Here is a 23,171-nt window from a genome sequence, read left to right on the forward strand (position 1 = left end):
TGCGCCTTACAAACTTGGAAGTGTGCTTTACCAAGTGTTACTAAAGCACCCAAAGATGCAAAACAAAGTTCGGTTCAATTAATCTGAAATTTCATGTTGGCCTCGACCCCTTTCATGCCTGTAAATTGTTCTGGATGGTATTTTTTTTCCTGCTGCCTCCACACCGATCCTTTCCCAGGTCTACTTTTCATCCTTCCAGTGCGTGAATTGTTCAAAACTCCCTCCGTTCTGTGCCCTCCTCTAAGTGCCTTTTCTCACAGCCGTGCCCTCCACCCTCAGACACCTGAAGACAGGACGGGGAGTAGGGAAGGGAACTCTTGAAAGCTCGTTCCCTGAGAATGTAGTTGGTGCTACTGGACCCAAATCTTGCTCTTCTACTACAGACCAACACAGCTACCCACTTGAAACACTCTTCTGACCAATCAGTATAGTGAAAAGTTCTCTCTTGAATGAGCCCTGAGAGGCCAAGTTCAATGAACTTTGTTGCCCCACATATGCCATCCTGCCCAATGCACCATAAAAATCCCCAAAAGGCAACAGTGAATATCACCCAGCAGCTTCATGCTGGAGCTTTGAGGGGGATTGTTCCAGGACTATTACTAGCAATAATTTAAGAGGCCCTTAAGCTTTTAAATGCCTCCTGTATGTACATTCTTCTCAAAAACCACTTTTGGCATAACCCCGTAATCCTCTTCCCCTATACTAAGCCTAAATACATGTTGCCGAAAGGAACATGCAGTCATCTCTTGCTTCCCTTCCCCTACAATTTTAAACCACAAAGGATGGCTATAAAAAAATAATATTGTATCGTATTGTACCGTACTGTACCGTACCGTATCGTAGGGAGGTGGTCTCAAAGAGATGTTTCACTAATGAGTTTGGGACCATAGACTTCTCCACTATGTTGCCTTACATATTAAATGCTGCCTTAAATACATACTCCTATGTACTACCTGTGCTTCATGTTGTCTAATGTCAATCCTAGAATTGATTATGTTCTGTTTTCAGCATTTCTTCAACACCGTGTTGGATTCTTGCTAATGCTATGTCTTTGTAAACTTGTATTTATTTACCCTATGGCATTGTTTATGGGAATGTCCTTGACACTGTATGGAAAGGTCCTTGCTACTGATTGTACTAATCTCACACGGTGTAATCCGCCTTGAGTCTCAGAGAGAAAGGGGGACTATAAATGACATATATAAATAAATAAAATAAATAAACCTTACAATGCCGCTGAAAGGCAGGTTAATAATATTGTCACATGAAAGAGGGCAGAAGCTAAGTAGGAGCCGCTCGTTCCGTGAGCTGGTGGGAGATTCGAATCCACAAACTCACAAGCGCTCTCTCCTAGCCACGCAATGAGGGCTGCTCCCTCCTGGCTACCCTTGTTTTTTAAAGGCACTGGGTAAGTTCAAGGGGAGGTGGCTTTTACAAGCATTATATCTATCTGCCTTGAGCCCGTGCAAGAAAGGCAGACTATAAATAAAAAAATAAAACTTAACTTTTCATTGGCCGTTCTTTGAGTTCCATTTTTTAAATCACCAAGCTAGATTCATTTATTCATTTAGATATTTACTTTATTTATAGTCTATATTTTCACTGAGGGCCAAGCTACAAGTGACGAATGACACTTGAACGGCAAGTGTATTTCTCCCTGTTCACTTGCCCTCCACTCAATCCACTTGCTGTTCAAGTGTCATTCATCACTTGTAGCTTGGCCCTGAGTCTTGTATTCCTAGCTATTTCAGGGGGGTACACCAGGTATCGTTTTATCAGAGTACTGACACAATCAGTATCATGGGAGGACATGGGTGAGCCGAGCAATGGTTTATTTTAGGACCTTGGGTGGTAGGACCATGAATGGCTGATGGAGCAGAGAGTGATCATTGAGAAGTGCCACTTTGGAGCAGAGAGTACGCCAGCCACACATTGAGATCACAGCTCCCTCCCGGAACAGTGTCCAAGCTTCTCTGGGGAACGAAATGACCCGTGAAACTTGTAGCACAGCACTGCCACTGCTCCTGGCTGTGGAAGGAAAGAGTATGGGTGGGAGTGGTGGGCAAAGGGGATGGGTGGGTATGTAGCTGCATGCCCTAATAGCCCTGGAGGATGGAGATCTCAAAGTCCTGTGATTGTGCGATGGTAGGGCCAAGCTACACATGACGAATGACACTTGAACGGCAAGTGTACTTCTCCCTGTTCACTTGCCCTCCACTCGATCCACTTGCTGTTCAAGTGTCATTCGTCACTTGTAGCTTGGCCCTGAGACTCAAGGCAGATTACACAGTGCAAGTCGAATACGATCTAAAAAGCACCATGGCTTACAGCTTGGCTCTCCCCCTTCCATTTTATCCACACAATCACAACCCTGTGAGGTAGGCTAAGCTGAGAGGCAGAGTCTGGCTCAAGGTGAACCAGAGAACTTCCAGTGGAATTTAAATCCAGGTCTCCCAGATTCGAGTCTGACAAACTAACCACAACGTTTCGCCAAGATCAGGGCAGAAATCAAATACAACCAACAAATCTATCTAGCATATATTTGTTCTGCTTTTCCTCAAAGGAGCTCAGAAAAGCACATTCAAAAAGAGTCTAGTAGCACCTTTAAGACTAACCAATTTTATTGTAGCATAAACTTTCGAGAATCACAGTTCTCTTTGTCAGATGAGTTAGTCTTAAAGAGAACTGTGATTCTCGAAAGCTTATGCTAAAATAAAATTGGTTAGTCTTAAAGGTGCTACTGGACTCTTTGATTTTGCTACTACAGACTAACACGGCTAAGTCCTCTGGATCAGAAAAGCACATGTGGTTCTCCCCTTCATTTACTGTCACAACAATGCTATGAGACAAGGGCCGATTCCAGACGACTAACCTGAAGGCGCTGCATGCCGCCATGTTCCAGATCGCGACGGGGAAAACGCGATATTTCACGTTTTCCCCGTCGCGATCGGAACATGGCGGCATGCAGCGCCTTCAGGTTAGTTGTCTGGAATCAGCCCAGGTAAGCTAAGAAAACATGAGTGGTCCATGGTTACCTATCAAGTTTCACCTAAGATCAGAGAATCTGACTTTCTAATCACTACACCATGCTGGCTTGTTAAGGAATTGACTGGACAATCAGTTTTCATGGCTGTGTACCTGGAAAAACTCATACAAATATCATTAATTTAAAAAATATTAACACTTACAGTAACATATGTCAGACACTAGAAATTTAGGACAGTGTCAGGACAATCGTCTAATTAAAATTTAGCATGCAGCAAACATCACGATTGATCGATGGATTGATCTAAAGTATTTCAATGCTGCCTTTCAACCCAACTCAGCGTCCCCAAGGCAGCAAACATTAAAAAATTTCAAATGTGTAAAACAGCATTTACAATACATACTCACACATACACGTGCATGTGTGTGTTACGTGCTGCCTCCAACCTGTGGCAACCCTATGAATGAAAGACCTCCGAAACATCCTATCATTAACAAACCTGCTCATATTTAAAACAATTAAACAAAGCACATAAACACACATATAAAAAGCACAACCCGGCAACCAGAGAAATTGACTCACGCGAAGCAAGTTTGCAAACATTCCTAATTTAGCATAATTCTCTGAACGCTTGTTTAGAGGAACGGAGTAATAAACTAGGTCAGATGCCACAACATGTGTGCACTCTAAAAAATATAAGGAGTTGATTGATTATCAGAAGAGATGCATGGAGAGGTATTACCATAAAATTTCCCTAATATTCTTCTCAGTGTAATTTTTGTACTGGGGAATCATTTTGCAATAAAGAGGTTCACGTTCCTGATGTCGTAGCACTCCATATTTCTCCATCCCAAGCAAACCAAAAGAGTTCCTCTACCCTGTTTCAGCCTCTCCTTATTTTGACTGCCACAGGGAGAAAATCGGGACGTTTCCAGTTCTTTTTACTGCCAGAGAACAAAACCTTCCGGAGCCATGCACTTTGGATTAGGGAGATAAGAGACCCCAACCATTGCCTTGTTGTAAGCTGTGAGGGTTTCTTATTAAATGAAGAAAATCAGGCGGTGACCCCCCCCCAAAAGCCTTTTGTAGAAAGAATCAGGGACCACTGAGGCCAGAGCTCACGAAACCCACGTCTCACCAGCCCCAGCTCCATACATGAGATCACTCAGGAGTTCACAACTCCAGTGAGGAACCATGTAGAGTTCTGGACTCAACAAAACAGGCGATCCCTGAGTTCCATTGCTCAGAACTCCTGAGCTCCATAAAGAAGAGAAAAAACGGAAACCTTCCTAACTCTATTTAATTTTGTAAAATGGAAAATAAATAAGCTCATGAAAGCAGACCAGTGGTTTGAAATCTCCGCCACCAAATGCTTTATAGAATCCCATGGTCCAGGTGCGAATCATGCCCAGAACAAGCAACTGCCCCTGCAGTGTTGTGTATTCTCATCTTCTGAGTATTTACACAGAAGTCAAGTCTGTCTTCATGCAGGGGGTTTATCCTCCTGCAACTGTGCCTAAGATTGTACTCTGCAGTTGCACGAAAGGTTGGAGAGTGTTTGAGCAGGTAAGCCCCGCAAATAGATGTTTTCCTTAGACCATCTAAGCTAATCTATGAGGAAGCTTTTGGGTTGCACCAAAACAGCCTACTTGAAGAAGCGTTCTGTGTAGTCTTGAAAGCAAGCAGCATTGCCCAACACAACTGCTCTGGATTCTGTTGATATTCTTCAGGAAATTTTGATGGGAGGGACTTGGATCCCTGCTGAATCAGATCAAAGTGGCCCAACAGGGCAATGATTCTTACATTATTGCCCCCGCGCCCCGGCAGCAACTGTCACAGTGGCACACTGCATCTGAACAGGAAAGTTCCCTGTAACCTTGAAGCTAACCGCTATTGACTCTTATATCCTTCATGAATTTTGTCTAGTCCCCTTTCCAAGTCATCTTAGATAACAGCGATTTCTATGTCTAGTCGCAGTGAGTTCCAATTATGCATTGTATGAACAAGCGTGTTATGTTCTGCACCTACTGCGGATCAATTTCATTGGATGTCCCCAGCCTGTGTTTTCTAACTTTCTGGGAAGCGAGAAAATTTTCTCTGCGCATGCTTCCTAAACTCCAAACTTCTACCATGCCTCCCTCCCCTTAGCCAACTTTTTTCTAAACTAAAAAGCTCCCAATGTTTTAGCTCTTGTTCATTGGAACCATTTTGCCCTAGCTAGCAAGGAAGGGGGAGAACTTCTGGACCTCTAAAGAAAATTACATCTGTGTAACCTTCCTTGATAAAGTTCACTTGAATCCATTTTGTGTGCCAATGATTTGGAATCAGTTGGTTAGTCCAAGGACAGGGTGGAAACAACACAGAGTTTGTAAACATTTCTGACTAGGAGAAGATATATGTGATAATTCTGACATTTAAGAGGTATCTTAGAGATGCATTTTATATATATATATAAAATTCATTATAAATATATAAATTCTATAAATTTTATTCTATAAATTATATAATTCTACAAATTATATAAAATATAAATTCATTACATATATATAAATTCATTATAATGCATTTTATATATATATAAAAATTATATATATATAATTCTGACAGTTAAGAGGTATCTTAGAGATGCATTTTATATATATATAAAATCTAGTGAATATATATATGATAGGCCTATTTCACTAGATGCATAACTAAATGCATCAGAAATAGAAGTTCACACAGCAATCTCATATTTTGCATCGTTTGTGAGCCTCCCCCCATTCTAGCCTGCTTGGCTGATACAATATCTTTGGGGTTGACACAATCAGTCTACCTCCCGCAAAACAAAGAGATTTCTCATCCGCCAGGGCTCCCGGCCGATTGGCCCACTGGAATGGAATGGGCCCACATCTGCATGCCTGAAACCTCTCACCTTCCCGGATGGGGGGTGGGTGGGCTTGGCCATTGTCTCCGTCCCTGGCTTGAGCTATCTGCCCTCAATCCCTTGATTGTTCAATGGCCCCACCCCACCGGGCTCCTTGATCCACTCAAGGGCTTGGTCAGGGGAGGGGGAAAGGTGGGAGGGGAAGCCCCCCAGCTCTTGAACTTGATTGGAGGAAGGAAGCCAGTGGAGGGAAGGTGTGAGCCAATGGCACCCCAGAGGCCACAGGCTTTATAAGCCAGTGTCCGGAGAGGGGACAGCTACATCCTTGGATGGCAAGGGACACAGAGAAGCACCTCCGTGGCACTGTGGCACCAGCTGGTAAGTATGGGGGAGGTCTCTTTGAGCTCTGGTTGGGTGGGCTTTGGACGGTGGGAGGGGGAGTCGCTGCCAATGGAAGCGGATGCATTGGATCTTGGAAGGCCCACGTGGAGATCTCTTGATCTACCCGGGAGGTTTAAATTCTTGGGATTCTTGAGGGCTCCTGGTGTAGCTGGGGCGGACAACCTTTCGATCTGCGATCTCGCCCAAGGCATGTGAGTCCTTCCAGGTTTCCCGTCGCTGGACCTTCTTGGACTATTTCTGGGATCTGAAGGAGAGGAGGGAAGGGGAGAATTGCGCCCCAGCGAAGGTCTAGGAGATGCTGGCATGGCATGGGGAGGGGAGAGTCTTCTCCATTTTTCTTCCAGGAGAGAATGTAACCCCCTCCCTCAAGTGTCAGCCCTCCTCTCCGACAACCTCACTTTCTAGGGCAGCAATTCTCCACCACTCGTCCAACAGGTCAACAACCGTGTCAGGGTTTTTTGGGCGGGGGGATCGGTGTGGGTCGAGTTTTTCAGTGCCCCCCGGCAAAACCTCCCTCGACTCCTTCCAAACCTAGATGGAAGTACTGGTGTCAAATGGCTGTCGGGTTTGGAAGGATGCGGGCATTCGGGGTGTGTATAGAGATGTGATCTGGGAAGGGTACTTCGGCGGAGGGGTGGGGGGCTCAGAAGAGAGGCGATTCTCTAGGGTCATGGGAAGACCACGTGGCCAGGGTGGTGAAATCCATCCTGGACTGGAAGCGCTCCACGTGGACGCTTTGGGGTTGTCTGGCATTCGCACGAATGGGATTCTAGGAGTAACGCTTCATGGGGCAAGATTCGGGAAGGGAAAGGGCTTGCACCCCTAACTGGCGGGATGCCACCAATACGAAGGCACTGTCTTGTGTGTTGCAAACCTGGAGAAAGTGCTTTCTTGTATTGGCGTCGTCTTGGCCAGGCTGTTCCTTGTGCGGGGAAGGGGAGGCGCCCCCAAATGAAAACTTATCCGATCTGTACTGGGTAGTGGGGAGAAAAGGGGGTGGGAGTCGATCCGGATTAAAGTTCGCACCCCTTTACCAAGTATATTGCCTGTCATTCGCAGTACGTCCCCTAGAGGCGCTGCGCGAACAGGTTAGGTTTCGCAACAGCGCCTCTAGCGGTAGAAATAAGAGGGGCGGTTTTACGCGGCGCTTAAGTCGTGCGGGATCTCGAGCTGCTCCGGTCTAACCCCGTTGATTTCAATGGGTTTAGAGCGGAGTCACTTTTTAGGATTGCACTGTTCCGCCTCCCATTTATGGTGCGCCTTTATGGTCTCTGTAAGCCTTATCCTCCACGGCGTTGTGAGTTTCTCCTTTTTTAAAAAACTCAAGCAGAACTTTCGCAGGCGGACGGATGAGCGCTGAGCTCAACCCCGAGCGGGCTATTTGCACGCGATCGCAACCGCAAGCAGCCGATCTGGGGAGGAATTCAGCGCCCGGGAAAGGCATTGGACTTCTCGACGCGCGCGCACTTTAAATAAACGTGACAGTCCAGATTAAGTCCCATTAAATGCAGCGGGACCTCAGCTTCCCAGGGAGGCTGCTAGAGGATAATGCAACAAAGCGCAGGGTGTTTTGAAAAATGCTTTCTCGCGCTTCCGTTTCCTAGAAATATTTGTATCTTTTTTTCCCCCCTTGGACCTGAGCTGTGCAAGCCCACGTGGGAAGGCACTCTTGCAACAGGGAATTGCCCTCTAGAAACATAAAAGCTTTCTCCCTTTCAGGTCTGCAAACCTTGGAAGCCGTCTCTCTCCCACGACATGGCCTCTGGAAGGCCACGCAGACATTGGCACTTGCTTGTTATAATACATTCAATTAAGTGCTATATTGTTTGTGTGGCCTTCCAGCCTGGCTGAGCTGCTGCGACAGGAAGGAGTTCGTCCTCCCAAGCGTTGGGAACCAGTGCAGGCGGTCCAGCCTTGGGTCTTGCTAACCTGTGCTGCTTTGTGTGCGTTTCTTCATGCTTGTCATTTTGCTCAATTTTTCGTTTTGTCTTTTTGTCTAGAGAGCCAAGGAAGCAAGGCGGGATTTGGAAAAAAGGAAGCCAGTAACGTAGATCAACAGCTTGGACCAGACATGGAATTTTGGTTGTAATTGTAGATTTGTCATTTGCTCTCAAGGAAAAAGCCTAGGGTCTTAATTCTCTGACTCAGCCCTGCCCAGACATTGGCACTTTCTACTGTGTATCTAATCAGGAAAGTGCTTTATTGTTTGGGTGAGGCTGTGCATCAGGTTTGCTTCGAGACTTCCCTTTTTGCCCCCTTTCTTGCAGGACAGATGTCTTCCCCGTGAAGTTGACTTCACCATGAGAGCACCTTGGTGTCTCATACTCTCTCCTAAGTGCTCTGTGATGAAGTGGCTTCTAGGGGGCCCACAGCCTCCTTGCTCTCCCCACAAACCCACAGGTCTTTCCTGGCCCTGAATTGCTCAAACATTAGCACTATTCCTCTTCTGGACTTTGGAAAGTGCTACATTGTTTGGGTAGTTTCGAGCCAGGGTTTTCAACACCCTTTCGAGGCCTTCCATTGATTTCCTGTTACAGTTCTTAAATTTGTGCAATAGCCTACAATTCTAGTAATCCTAAAATACCCTAGTTGGATTGGATGCATGACAGTGGTGTTGTGGGAATTTGTCTTCACTGTCTCGTTTTGTGTGTCTAAACTAGTCTTTCTCAAGTTTTTCCCAAAGAAGGGAAATCCAGGTGTCATGGTTTGAACTTCAAATCTGTAATAATCTCACACTGTTCCTCTGCACCTGAAACCAAATTTATTTTTGCCTGTTTCAAATCTCTACTCTGCTTATTTTAATTTTAAGACACAAGTGTAAACATTTTTCGCTCTGTACAAAATAATTTGCAAACCCCACAAAACTGTGTAAATATGTTTATCTTAAAGATGTCTTGTAGAAATACAAGATTGCATTTTAAGGTTTTTATTGTCAGTTGCAATGTGGAAAAATAAAATGGTGCTAGTTGATCAAACTTTCCTTTGTTGTGGTAACAAGTTTGTCTGTCTTGGGGGGGGGCCTTCTTGCTGCCCCTTCTATTCAAATAGGGGAGTATGTTACAAAGTTCAAAACCTGAACAGTCTCCACATGCAGAAGTTAACAAAATTTAGAAATGCTTGGGGGTGATCAGCTAGATATGTGTGCTGGGGGGTGGGGGTCCACATTAAAAAACCAAAGTCCTGTTACTTTATACTGCAGTAAACATATTAGGTCTTCAGCTGCCTCTAACACAACTCATGCAACAGTTTCTAACCTAAACCACGGAAATGGGATTTTGACAGCTTTATTCACGCAGTAGCAAAAGCCTTCCTGCTAGTCTTTAAAGTGCTACAAAGATACTCTTTAAATTATTGGGACTGGAATTAACTCTTCTACAACTTCCCTGGCTGGTGTAGTGCTAAACAGAATTATGCCATCTAACACACTGCTACAGAAATCAGTTCTTGGGATTGCATCTTAAATTGTACTATTTGCTCCATAATTGCTTCTGTTTTATATTGCCTATACACAACCACAAAAATGCTTTCAGTATATACCTAAATCAAAAAGAGTCCAGTAGCACCTTTTAAGACTAACCAACTTTATTGTAGCATAAGCGTTTGAGAATCACAGTTTTCTTCTTCAGATGCACGAAGAGAACTGTGATTCTCAAACGCTTATGTGATTCTCAAGCGCATCTGACGGTGATTCTCAAACGCTTATGCTACAATAAAGTTGGTTAGTCTTAAAGGTGCTACTGGACTCTTTTTGATTTTGCTACTACAGACTAACACAACTAACTCCTGGATCTATGAGTATATACCTAATTACAGAATGAAATATGTTGGTGGCATGGAGTTCCAAACTTGAGAAATGGGGGTCCACTTGTTGAAGCCAAAAGCTGGGAGGGAAGCAGTTCATTTTATGATCCAGTGTTGTCAGCCATACTGCAATCCTGATTCTTATCAATGGGTTTTGATTCTCACCTGCTTTCTATAATCGCACATCAAGGTTTACCTGACTTGCATGACATGGCAAGTTAAAGAGGCCCTGTAACATTACCAAAAATATGTATTTTTCAGCAACGGTATTTTGTATTTGGGGGACCTGTATACTTTGAGGACCTGGGCATGTCTAGCTCTGGACAAATGTCTGCTTGCGTTTCCCAAACAGGAGTGCAAACACCAAGTTTTAAAAGCCTGCACAGATCACAACTCCGGTGCTGTGCATGAAAAAGAGTTTGCTTGTGTGGTGCATTTCTTGTTCAGCGCTTCAGGGTGGTTTGGGGCTGTCATTCTTGGTACTGCTCCTGTTGAAAAGGATGGGGTTTACAAACCCTGGCAGACCAAGTGCTTTTCAAGTAGAATGGAAAAGGAAGTCAACACATTAAATGAGTATGAATTGCAGTGGGTTATTTTCCTTTGTGGGTCGGAGAAGTGAGAATCCCTGCAGGACAGCATAATTAACTGCCAGCACCAATCTTGTCCTGCAATGGGCACCCCTGGGTGTTTATCCGCAGTTCATCCAGGGCAACAATGAGGCCCAATCCATGTGCCCGTTGTTGTCTGTCAAACAAGTTGTGTGCTCCCAAAATGCTTGGCAAAACACCAGTGTTTTGCACACTAAGATTCTCAAAAGGGTCAAAAGTTCCCAAGAGATACAGAGCTTGAAAACTCTGTATCTTGGAGAAAGCCCAGTTTATTCTGACCAGCAACAATTCTCTAATTACTCAAGTGGACAGCTTTACCCTCTCAAACTAGTGTTACCAGTTGTGGCTTGGGAAATGCTGTGGTGCTTGGGAAGCAGAGTTGCCAACAACCAGGAGAAAAACATCCTTCCCCATTAATGTTTGATGTTTGGAAACGGGCAGGTGGTGCTTTTTCATGAAACAGAGGCAAAGAAATCACCTAGTAAATAGATCCAGAGGAGTTAGCCATGTAGGTCTGTAGTTGCAAAATAGTAAAGAGTCCACTAGCACCTTTAAGACTAACCAACTTTATTGTAGCATAAGCTTCTGAGAACCACAGCTCTCTTCTTCAGATGCATCTGATGCTACAATAAAATTGGTTAGTCTTAAAGGTGCACCTAGTAAATTGTCTTTCTATTCAAGGCACAAGGCATGCTTCTCCAGGCCTGCTGGGGATGAAGTGCCATAGAGCCTATGAAGTTTCCACTTCCTCTATGGGAGCTGATTGTTGTAATCTGGAGATCAGCTCTGATTCTGGGAGAAGTTCAACCTTGAAGGTGGACTTCAGGTAGCAATTTTCCCCAGGCCAGTTTGACTGGGGATCCTGACGGTGTTCTGCCATCTTCTGGGCATGGAGCAAGGGTCACTGTGTGTGTGTGGGAGGGGGTAGTTGTGAATTTCCTGCATTGTGCAGGGGGTTGGACTAGATGACCCTAGAGGTCCCAACCCTATGATTCTAAGTTGGTAACCGTAGCTCAGGTATCAGAAATCCCCTTTTTAGGGGCAGATCCCAGGGGTTGAACTCAAGGTCTTATGCAAGACATGTGCTGTATCACAGGAAGTGCAATTGTCCTATCCTATGGTCCATAAAGCATCTGGATCATACAAGGTATTGCATTGGATCCCACTTAAATTTTCCATGCAAAGAAGGGGGTGGTTTGTGCCCTTCCCCTGACACACTTCCAACCGCTTCCCCCTCCTGAGACTCCCATTCCCGAGAAACAGTACAGGGTGCATTTTGCATTGCAGCCAGAAGAGCCACACAAGGAAGTCTTGCTCTGCAAATGGAAATCCCTTCCGTCCAGGGAAAGTTTCGGCAGGATCTAAACCATTCTCCTGATGAATGAAAAGTCTCATGTGTGAACCAGTTGGGGCAGGGTGTATGTGTGTGTTTGTCTAATCGCAAAGTGAAGCAGGAAGAGGAAACATTACAGAAAGATTTGGGTAAAGCAATTCCGAAGCCAGCTACTAAAGGGAAAGCGTCATTAGATTTATACAACTCAGAGTCCCAAAATTACTTTAACTCACTGCAGATTCAGAAGAGACAAAAGAAAGTGCTTGGCTGGAGGTGTTTTGCCATCTCCTGGGCATGGAGGAGGCATCACTGGGGCAGTTGGGGTGGTAGTTGTGCATTTCCTGCATTGTGCAGGGGGTTGGACTAGATGACCCTAGAGGTCCCTTCCAACCTTATGGTTCTATGAAGTTTTTATGAAATATCACAGAGATCATTAACAGGGTCACCGCCACAAAGTGTGATGCAGGCCACTGGCTTAGATGCTTTAAAGAGAAATTAGACCCATTCATGGAGGATTAACGGTGCCATGTTAAACAGACTTACAACCTTCTAAGCCTGGTGACTTCAATTTACTTTATCAGGCATAACAGTGCTTAGGATTATACATGATGCATCTGACAAAGAGACCTGTGGTTCTCGAAAGCTTATGCTACAGTAAAGTTGGTTAGTCTTAAAGGTGCTACTGGACTCTTTCCTATTTTGCACGGCTAAATCCTCTGGCTGTAGGATTATACTGCGAGTCTATCAATGGCTATTACCTATAAATGGAACTTCCGTATTCAGAGGCAGTGTACCTTTTAATACCAGTTGCTGGTGGGCAAACAATAGGGGAAGTCTGTTGCCTGGAAACAAAATGCTGGAGTTCTAGACGATCTTTCGATCTGATCCAGCAGGGATCAGTTGTTAGGAAAGCTACTCAGCAGGAAAACAACGGGTCCTGCTGTCAGGAGCCCATCTTCAGTATACACCCATGATACCCACAGTGATTATTAGAATCAACATGTTCAGATTTCCAGAGCGCCCTTGGATGAGGAACCCTAAGCATCTATCACCGAACCCCAGCATACCACTAAAGTTTCTGGACCATAGATTAAGATTCGCACTCGCTTCACACAGAACATTAGGCAAGCTTGCTAAGCTTCGCTATTGTCGTGTGTAAATCAAAAGGGGACCATAAAAAATTCCTGGCCTGCCCCTTGAGGGTGTAGAAGCAGGGGACGGTTGGTTTCCCTCAGCAACCTGTTTTTCAGGTTGCGAGGAGCTCCTGATATGTTTACATTAATCCTCGAGAATTCCTAGGGTTGCCAACTTCCAGGTGGTGCCTGGATATCTCTCCAGAATTTCAATTGATCTCCAGATGACAGAGATGAATACCCTGGAGAAAATTGTTGCCTCCGAGGGTGGGTTCTATGATATAATACCCTACTGAGGTCCCTCCCCAAACCTTGATCTCCCCAGGGTCCACCCCAAATCTCCAGGAGTTTCCTAACCCAGAGTTGGCAACCCTAGCTGCCCCCCCCTTTGGAACACAGTTTGAAAATGACTGCACTAAACTCACTGTGTTAAGTTTTATAGTGATTTTCTGCCACATTTTCTGCTGTTTTATTTGTGAGCTTCCTTCAGCACACATTCTGCCCAGAAAAGCAACATATAAATCCATGAAACAGATAAATAAATATAAAGAAGAACTGAGGCATTGCAAATTCCCAGCATACATTTGCAGAAGTTGTAATACACCACAACTCAAGCGCAGAAATCTCAGTAAATATTTTTATACTACAAGGTTTGATTCTTGCTTCCTGAGAGGCAATCCTTTTCCCTGGCAAAATGACCTGCGCATCGCTTGAAACACATTTATCTGCACATGACTGACTGGTTGGCTCCTGGGCGTCAGCAGTGCGACTCATGCCAAGCATTTCCAGAGACTTCTTTTTCCCACATCACCAGTCTCACAGCTTACATCCTTTCAGCCAGTCAGACAAATCAAGACCTTCACAATTACTCTTCCAAGCCAACCTGAGAGGAAAGAATCAGAACGCATGAGCCCACAACGAAAAGATTATCAGTAGATGCCACCTCAATCAATATGGAACGATAGGGCTGGATCCAGCAGAAATGTTCATGGGAGTAGTTAACAGAGTGGATCTTTCCCTGCCTCTTCTAGTAGCCTATAGGGTTACCAGCACTAGGTTGGGAAATAGCTGAAGATTTGGGGGAGTGGAGACTGGGGAGGGCGGGGTTTGGAGAGGGGCTGAACCAGGGTAGAATTCCATGGAGTCCACCCTCCAAAGCAGCCATTTTCTCTACCGGAACTGATCCCTGTTATCTGGAGACGAGTTGTAATTCCAGGAGATCTCCAGGCACCTTAGTCCCAGAACGTGTCACTCGTCAATAATAATAATAACATTCAATTTATATACCGCCCTTCAGGATGCCCACACAGAGTGGTTTACAAAGTGTGTTATTATTATCCCCATGACAATCACCCTGTGAGGTGGGTGGGGCTGAGAGCTCTGAGAGAGCTGTGACTGACCCAAGGTCACCCAGCTGGCTTCAGGCAGAGGAGTGGGGAATCAAACCTGCCTTTCCAGATTAGAGTCCTGCTGCCCTTAACCACAACATCAAACTGGTCCACCAAGGGCTTTGCAAGGGGTAAACAGCTTACACATGATAAAGTCCTTGTGTCTGTTGAACCAAGGCACAAGAACTTGAAACTAAACTCCAATGGGCTTTTCACGCATCCCAGAAGCATCACCCTCATGATCAACCACAGTGCGCAGGCAGAAATCCCAGCTGCCGTCCCCTTTCCCCTGTTTTCTTCCCCTTGAATCATAGGCCCTTGACTGACTGTATTGCAAAACTGAAGCCACATAAGTAACATGATTTCACAAACACAGCCAATAGCACCATCCCTGGCTAATGTGAAGAGGAGAAAACAGCCCTGTGGGGAAGGCAAGCCACCGCTTCAGCCGATACACTGCAGACATGAGAGCGAAACAGCTCATGAGAGTCCGGGAGGTGCTAAACTCCCACTGAATGGTGGCTTCAAAGTCCTCATTCATTTCTCAACAAACACGAGGACTTCGTAATTCCAGTTTGATTATATTTTTGATCTTCGTATTATATTGCATTAAAAAAACCTGCAATCCGCACTGAGTCTCAAAGAGAAAAGCAGAGTATAAACAAATCAATACAAATAAAAATCCGTGCTCTGCCATGAAACTCACTGGCAGATCTCTCTCAGCCTAGTTTACCTCACAGAGTTGTTGTTGTTGTGAGGATGAAGTCGGGGAGGCAACAACCTCATAAGCTCCTCTTCTTGTAGAAAAGGTAAGATAAAATGTAATAGCTGAACATGACTTCATTCTCTTTCAGCCCCACCTACCCCACAGGGCTGTGGTGAAAATAAAAGGGAACCAGCTCTCATTATCTCCCACAATTTGCAGTGCTCTGAGATCCCCCGAGAAAAGACGGGGTACAGTAGAAAAATAATGTGTTCCGATATGAATTTTATAGCCAAAATCCGAAGAGTTTGGCAATTTTAAGACAATTGCCACTGAACGTCAATCGGATCACATTTCGAAATTCGTATTTTCAAATGTGAAAAATTATTGACATTTCTCAAACTTTTGTAGCATTTCCAAATGCCGGCGCAGCTGGGATGCTAATTCTGTTGGTGTGTAATGGTGCAATAATTCCAAGCCGAGTTGCGTCCGTCTACTAAAGTCTTTCTAGAAAGTAGACACTAGATGGCAGTGCGTTTCAGAGGCAGAGTTGCTGGGCAGAGGAATAGACTTTTTTCATTACTTGGTGGGATTGTCCTAATGAAAAGTATCACATGACTGCTGGTATTAAATGAAAAGTATTAGATGAAAAGTATTACACGATGGCTGGAATAAGCGAAAACAGCCCCCTGTGCGCCCATGGAAGTTCTCAGTGGGACCCAAAGCCAGTGCCAGGAAGAAACTTCAGTTAAGAAATTTCAGTTAGCCTTTCCCCTAGCCCCAACAGAGCCCTTACCAGGTGCCCATTCCTCTTGGGGTTTGCACGATCCTCATGGCACAGGTAATGTCATCGTTGAGACTACTGGTCAAGAGATCTATGGGGAGAGAGAAAAAGAGGGTGTGAAGGGCCAAGGAAGAAACCAGGGCTGCCTTCCAAAAGAGATAACCCACAAGCCAGTTTGGTGTAGTGGTTAAGAGTGGCAGGACTCTAATCTGGAAAGGCAGGTTTGATTCCCCACTCCTCTGCTTGAGGCCAACTGGGTGACCTTGGGTCAGTCACGGCTCTCTCAGAGCTCTCTCAGCCCCACCCACCTCACAGGGAGATTGTCATGGGGATAATAATAACACACTGTAAACTGCTCTGAGTGGGCGTTAAGTTGTCCTGAAGGGCGGTATATAAATTGAACGTTGTTGTTGTTATAATTTAGACAACCAGTGAGGTGTAGTGATTAGAAGACTCAACTAGGAGAGGGGAGAGGGGTAGTCCTGGGTTCATATCCTCAGCCTCCCAGATTACTGGGTGACCATCTTCCTTCCCTCTCTCTCTCTCACACACAACTACACACACTCTTAGATTACTCAGGGTTGCCAACCTCCAGGTGGAGCCTGAATCACAACTGATCCCCAGGAGACAAACACCCGTTCCCCTGGCGGAAATGGCTGTTTTGGAAGGAGGACTCTATTGTATTATACCCTGCTGAAGTCCCTTCCTTCCCCAAAACTCACCCTCCCCAGTCTCCATCCCCAAATCTCCAGGAACTTCCCAATCCAGAGTTGGCAACCCTAAACTTACTCTGCAGGGTTGTCGCACGGATAAAACGGAAGAGGAGAGAACCATACATGCCTCCCCGAGCTCCTTGCCACAAGGATGGGAGAAAACATGTAATTGCTTGATAGTTTCATCACATGCATAAGGTCCCCCGGCCCCAACCGGCCATCTATGCCTCTTCCTTTCCAGCTAGGAACAACCTTGCTTAGCAAGCCTTCTGTCCTCAGATCGGCACATACCCCTATTATAATATCCAACAGCAATATACCATGGTTTCCTAGTGCACCAAGATGGAATGGTCAGTATGCCCAAGAAGATTTTAGGAGACATTTAAAGTACCTCTTACTGACGCAGTTGTGGGCTGTGTCTCTGTATGATTCACTGTTCTGGGATGGGTGAATCTGCCGAGTGCAGTGGGATAATTCTATTGCAGCTGATTTATCTGCCCTCAGAGGAGGCTGCCTTTGTGTCCCTGTATTAAGTTCTAGGCTTCCCTCCTTGCAGTGAGGAGGTATGCCCAGATCAGAGACTCACGCAGGCCAGAAGGGCTGGCGGGCTTCACTTGCGCCCACGGGCAGCTGCATTGCTTCAAGAAACCCATACGGCTGAAACGAAGCTCCCTCTGCTGACAAAATGCAGAACTCCAAGGCTCACCCGAACAGTGCAGATCGCAGATGTTTGGAGAGGGATGCGTGAGGTCATCACACCAGAGATGGCTGTTGATCTGAAAGATGCCATTGCTGGTGCTGCCGTCAGCTTCGTGGTCCACGAGTCCGGTGTCAAAGTGGCTCTCATAGAAGGCCAAGCAGACCCCTATAAATAGGGAAGGGGAGAGAGAGAATGAGGGCCAAGCTACACATGACGAATGACACGTGAACGGCAAGTGTATTTCTCCCTGTTCACTTGCCCTCCACTCAATCCACTTGCCATTCAAGTGTCATTCGTCATGTGTAGCTTGGCCCTAAGATGGGCAAAAAGGGAACGTTAATAAAAGGAGGGCTGGCCCTGGACTCAATGAGATGGCTTCTCCTGGGCTGGCTGCTTGCTTTCCTTTATGTAGGGTTTTAATCAGCAGAGTAGATTATTGCACATTAGAATATAGTAAGAACAGACTCCAGTGTTTAGCTCTAGAAAAATATTTTACTACATATTAGGGGGAAAGGTTCCATTGGTGAGAAAATAAAAAATAGCTAACTAACTGGCTACTACATCTTGATGGTGAGACTCTAAGGGCCAAGCTACAAGTGATGAATGACACTTGAACAGCAAGTGTATTTCTCCCTGTACACTTGCCCTCCACTCAATCCACTTGCCGTTCAAGTGTCATTCGTCATGTGCAGCTTGGCCCTGAGAGCTGAGAATTCTGCTCCTGGAGAAGCGAATTCTGCCCCCTGAATATATTATGTAAATGAAGTCTATTTGCATATAAATGTGTGTGTGGGCATGCTTATTTTGCATAGTTCATTTTCCTTCTGCCTGTTACCAGGAAGGGCAAGGGACTTGGCAGGACACTCAAGGCACCTCTACCACTGTTGTCCCTTTCTCGTCTTCCCCTTTAAAGCCAGTACAGCAACTTCTCTCCCCTTTCTCTTTTGTGCAAAAGAGGAGGCACACAAATGCATGTCCCTTTGCTCTGGATGGGGTTTATTTTATCTATTTATTTTATTTACTTATGTCATTTACAGTCCCCCTTTCTCACTGAGGCTCAAGGCGGATCACTCAGTGTGAGATTAGTACAGACAATATCAAGGACATTTCCATAAACATAGGGTTAATAAATACAAGTTTACAGAGACATAGTATTAGCAAGAATCCAATACAGAGTTGAAGAAATGCTGAAACAGAACATAAGCAATTCTAGGGCTGACATTAGACAGCATGAGGTAGCTCACAGGAGCACATATTTAAGACAACAGATAGTATGTGAGGCAACATAGCGGTGAAGTCTATGGTCCCTAACTCATTTGTGAAGCATCTGAGACCCCCTCTCTACAATACAGCCCTCCCGAGTAAAAAGCCTTTTTGAATAATCAGCTCCACACTGAAGAAATTACTCGAGATTTGGGGGCAGAGACTGGGGAGGACTGGATTTGAAGAGAGGAGGGGCCTCAGCAGGGTTCATCGCCATAGAGTTCTCCCTCCAAAGCAGCCATCTTGCCCAGGGGAACTCATTTCTGTCCTCTGGAGATCAGTGATAATGTCGGAAGATCTCCAGGCCGCAACTATCGGTGTACTTGGTAACTATCGGTGTACTTGGAACTGCAATGGTGTGTGGAGTGAGGGGAGATGCCAGTGGACATCCATAGAGTCTAGCCCAGGATGAAGAAAGACCGAAACGGGAATTGGAAATAGCAAGCTGTAGCCCGTCGGCTAGGTGTCTCTGGACACGTCCTTTTTCCACTCTTGGACATATGGACATTTCCTGTGTGCATCCTTCCATCTGTCTACACTCTCCCACCACCAGAATATTCATTGTATATAGAAATATATTTATTGTCTACCCGATAGACTACCTCTTCTTGTATATATATGCACTTTAAATCTTGTTTGAGATATATTACACCTCTGCACTGTTGCACTTTGGATTTAATACAAAAATTTATATCAACCTTGCATGATTAATTTTTGTGACCCTGGTTGTTGTACTTGTGTTGTCTGTATAGCCAGGGGGTTCCTTTTGTTGGTTTGCTGTTCGCACCTGGAGGTTGGCAACCCCATGAGAAAATGCCAGCCCTAGCACCCTTCCCATCCACCTCTCCTCCTTCAGACATGCATGCACTCCCCCTTGCTCTGGACAGGAAAGGAGCCTCCTATCGACTCTTTCCACCTGCATCAAAGCCGCTCTTGGCATCTTCCAGAGACAAACGTAGAGGTCTATTTGCCCTTGCAGAGCAAGTTACAGTGTGGGATGGTAGCTTGCCTTGGGGAAAAAGTAGAAGGAAGTCTGGCTGTGAGATGACCAGGGCTTTTTTTCAGCTGGAACGTAGTGGAACAGAGTTCCGGAACCTCTTGAAAATGGTCACATGGCTGGTGGCCCCGCCCCCTGGGCAATCTACACTCCCCTCTGTCTGGAGATCAGGGGGCGGGGCCACCAGCCATGTGACCATTTTCTCCGAGGGCAACCCACTGAGTTCCACCACCTCTTTTCCCAGAAAAAAAGCCCTGGAGATGACCAAGGCCATTTTCACACTGCTTACGGGCCACAGAACATCGCACCAAGCTCCCAGAACAACAGCATTTTCCTGGTGTGATTTTGCGTGAGAACTTTTGCTCTCATGCTAAATCGTGCCAGGAAGACGCTATCGTTCCGGGAGCTTGGCGCGATGTTCTGTGGCCGGTAAGCAGTGTGAAAACGGCCCAAGTCTTGCTAGAACATCCTAATATCTATGGTTTAAATAGGAGAACACTGGGAGCCAGTTCCATGCGCTCTTGACTGTGCTGGCGCATAAGAATGGAGAGGAGAGGGGAAGGTGAAGCACTCACAGTTAGCCAGGCTGTAGCCACGGTATCCGTCCAAACCAGCTGCCTTCAAGTTTTGGGCCAGTTCACAACGTCCATATATCTTCCCCTCAACTACAGATGTCAGGAATGTGAGGAGAGGCAGCAGGAAGAGACGACTCATCCCTGAAAAAGCATTGGAAGATACAGGAAGAAGCAACAACAGGGGAGGGGCAGACTGGACGGGAGATTCCAAGATGCCCTGCAAGGGAACAGAGAAACGTCACGGGATCATTTGGTGGTCAAAGTTATTGGGCGAACGGATTGATTCGTCAGGTCATCTCCCTGTGCCTGGCAAACATTCATTCTGCCTGTTATTTCTTCTCACTAGAGATTATTTGGTATCGTATAACCACAGCCCTGTTCTGATCTGGATGGCTCAGTCTAGCCCGTTCTTGCCAGATCTCGGAGCGTAACGAGCCTTTTATGTGAGAGGTATGAGAGAACTGCTGAAGTAACAAAGTATACAGTCATAAGGCTCAAGCCTCGCTTACTTTTAGTCATTCCTCAAATTGAGCTACCTCAAGAAAAATCCCATCCCAGTCTTGTTTCTTTAGTTCTTGATCGAACCTAAGACTTGAAAGAAACACAGAAGGGGTGAGATGTTCCAAAAATGGACCATCCGTATCTTAACCCATTCTAAAGCAAGGATCCCCAATGTCAGCGAGGCACTTTTGGAGTTTGGAGAAAGGCTAGCCGGTAACGTCACAAAATGGCGGCTACAGGATAGGAGCCAATTACAAAGTGCCTTGGAGAGACTCAGCCAATCATCCAATGTTAGGAGGTTCTGAGTTAGAGCCAAGCTACAAGTGACGCCTTACACAGGTTGGACACTTGTCAGCTTCCCTCAAGTTTTGATGGGAAATGTAGGCGTCCTGGTTTTACAGCTTGGCTCTCCATTACAGCTGCAAGACCAGGACGCCCACATTTCCCAACAAAACATGAGGGAAGCTGGCAAGTATCCAAACTGTGTCAGGCGTCACTTGTAGCTTAGCTCTTAGTGCCAAGTGTGGTCTTAAAACAGACAGACGCTTCTAACTGCTTGCTTCCTGGAGACGGCAAGGCGATGCCTCCCAGGTCTTTTTGAAACACTTTGTGCACCAAGGAGGCAGAGGAAAGCTGGGACAGGCTCTTCTCTTTGGAGAAGAGACCCTCTTTCAGTTGCCAACTAAAGGGGAGGATTTGCTCCTTCTGTGCTTCCAAGCTCAGAGACATAAGCAAGCCAAGCCAAGAACTGGCTGGTAGGGAGCAGCCTGAAGCTTCCTGGGTTTTTCTGTGGAATTCTATCCCTAATATTCAAGATGGTGGCTGTTTTCATACCACTTACCGGCTGCAGAACATTGTGCTGAACTCCTGGAACGACAGCGTCTTCCTGGCACAATTTTGCGCAAAAACTACTGTTCTCGCGCGAAATTGCGCCAGGAAGACGCTGTCGTTCCAGGAGCTCAGCACAATGTTCCTTGGCCAGCAAGCAGTGTGAAAACAGCCGGTGTCTGGAAACACATAAACAGGCACCATGTTGGGGGACAGCTTTTCTAACGTCAGCCTCTTGAGCTTGACCAGTGAAGGCTGCATGCCCCAAATTTTAATTCAGAAAAAAACGAAGCTTACCCGATTATCAAAAGTTTGGATCTAATGTACTCAACTGAATTTTCCTCCTCGACAGAGAGAGACAGAGAGCCAAGCTACAAGTGACGCCTGACACAAGTTGGACACTTGTCAGCTTCCCTCAAGTTTTGATGGGAAATGTAGGCATCCTGGTCTTGCAGCTGTAATGGAGAGCCAAGCTGTAAAACCAGGGCGCCTACATTTCCCATCAAAACTTGAGGGAAGCTGACAAGTGTCCAACCTGTGTAAGGCGTCACTTGTAGCTTGGCTCTGAGACATGCAAAAACCAGCAGGCCCCACTTCGGTCCCAGATCGGCTAGGACATCAGAATCTGACCTCACACGCTTGCCCTACTTCAGTTCTCTCAGCGGACCACATTTCCATCCCGAAGCAGCATCCAAAGTCCTCAAGACCTCCATCTGAGGTATTCCCACCCAACCTAGATTCCCCCACTGCCCTCCCAGAGATCCACTTACTGAGCAAGCTCTGAGCAAATCAGAGATCCCTCTGGAGCTGTAGGCATCTATGGCACAGGAGCTTCTGGAATCTAGCAGGTACCTGTGACATCATCTCAACCCTGCTTCTAGAATATTCTCTGTTTCCACTTCTTGCACAAGCCCTCGCCCTACAAAACCCATTATGTCGTGCTCTAATCGGTGCTACCGCCATGCTGTAATCAGCACCACCTTTATCCCTTTCGAGGAGTGATGTATTCTGGGTGAGGGAGAGTTGTCGCAAGGCACACAAGCACACCAGGGCAAAGGACAGACCGCTCATGTACTCTACTGCTCACAGCCCAGTGCATTATGCCAACCTGCCCTAGATAAGAAATTCCATTCCACCTGACTTTTGAAGGACATTTGGGTGTTCCTTTGAATTCTGTGTAAATAACAAAGAATTTTTAACCCTCCTTAAAGTAACAGATTTCTCATTCCCCAACATGGCTATTCTCTGATGGAGCTCAATTTATTAGATTCCCAACCAAGAGTGTGGTTGGACAGGGCTTCAAAGAGGAATCTTATTAAGTTGCAGTTAGAGTCGACAACTCTAGCTTGAGAAATTGCTAGAGATTTGGGGGCAGTGCCTAGGAAGGGCAGAGATTGGGAATTACAGCTGATTTCCAGACTACAGAGATGAGAAAATGGCTGTTTTAGAGTGTGGAGTCTATGGAATTATATGCTTCTGAGGGGTTCCTTCCCTCCCCCAAATCCACTCTCCCCAGGTTCCAATCCCAAAACTCCAGGAATTTTGTAAACCAGAGTTGGCAACCTTAAAATTAACACCTCGGCATTCTGC

At 45.8% G+C, this 23,171-nt stretch overlaps 1 protein-coding gene across 1 annotated transcript; it reads right to left on the reverse strand.

Annotated features, from left to right (window-relative positions):
* Positions 1-13,708: 13,708 nt before the first annotated feature.
* Positions 13,709-21,842, reverse strand: LOC129346513 (sperm acrosome membrane-associated protein 3-like). The gene is made up of 5 exons (XM_055003857.1): positions 21,783-21,842; positions 20,253-20,469; positions 17,424-17,582; positions 16,017-16,095; positions 13,709-14,012 (listed from the first exon to the last, which is right to left on the reverse strand). The coding sequence occupies exons 1-5, from the start codon at positions 21,840-21,842 to the stop codon at positions 13,946-13,948; spliced, it is 582 nt and encodes a 193-aa protein (XP_054859832.1). The 3' UTR covers positions 13,709-13,945.
* Between the last annotated feature and the right edge of the window lie 1,329 nt (positions 21,843-23,171).

Source organism: Eublepharis macularius, chromosome 19 (genome assembly GCF_028583425.1).
Source record: "Eublepharis macularius isolate TG4126 chromosome 19, MPM_Emac_v1.0, whole genome shotgun sequence".
Lineage (NCBI taxonomy): Eukaryota > Metazoa > Chordata > Lepidosauria > Squamata > Eublepharidae > Eublepharis > Eublepharis macularius.

What these genes read in the sequence shown, in the direction of transcription:
- LOC129346513 (XM_055003857.1), bottom strand. Translation starts at nt 21,842, where the DNA reads ATGCAGCCTTCACTGGTCAAGCTCAAGAGGCTGACGTTAGAAAAGCTG. An exon ending in AAAAGCTGTCCCCCAACATG is followed by an intron (nt 20,470 to 21,782) that starts GTGCCTGTTTAT and finishes GTTCCCTTGCAG; the next exon opens with GGCATCTTGGAATCTCCCGT. An exon ending in CTGCGATCTGCACTGTTCGG is followed by an intron (nt 16,096 to 17,423) that starts GTGAGCCTTGGA and finishes CTCTCCCCATAG; the next exon opens with ATCTCTTGACCAGTAGTCTC.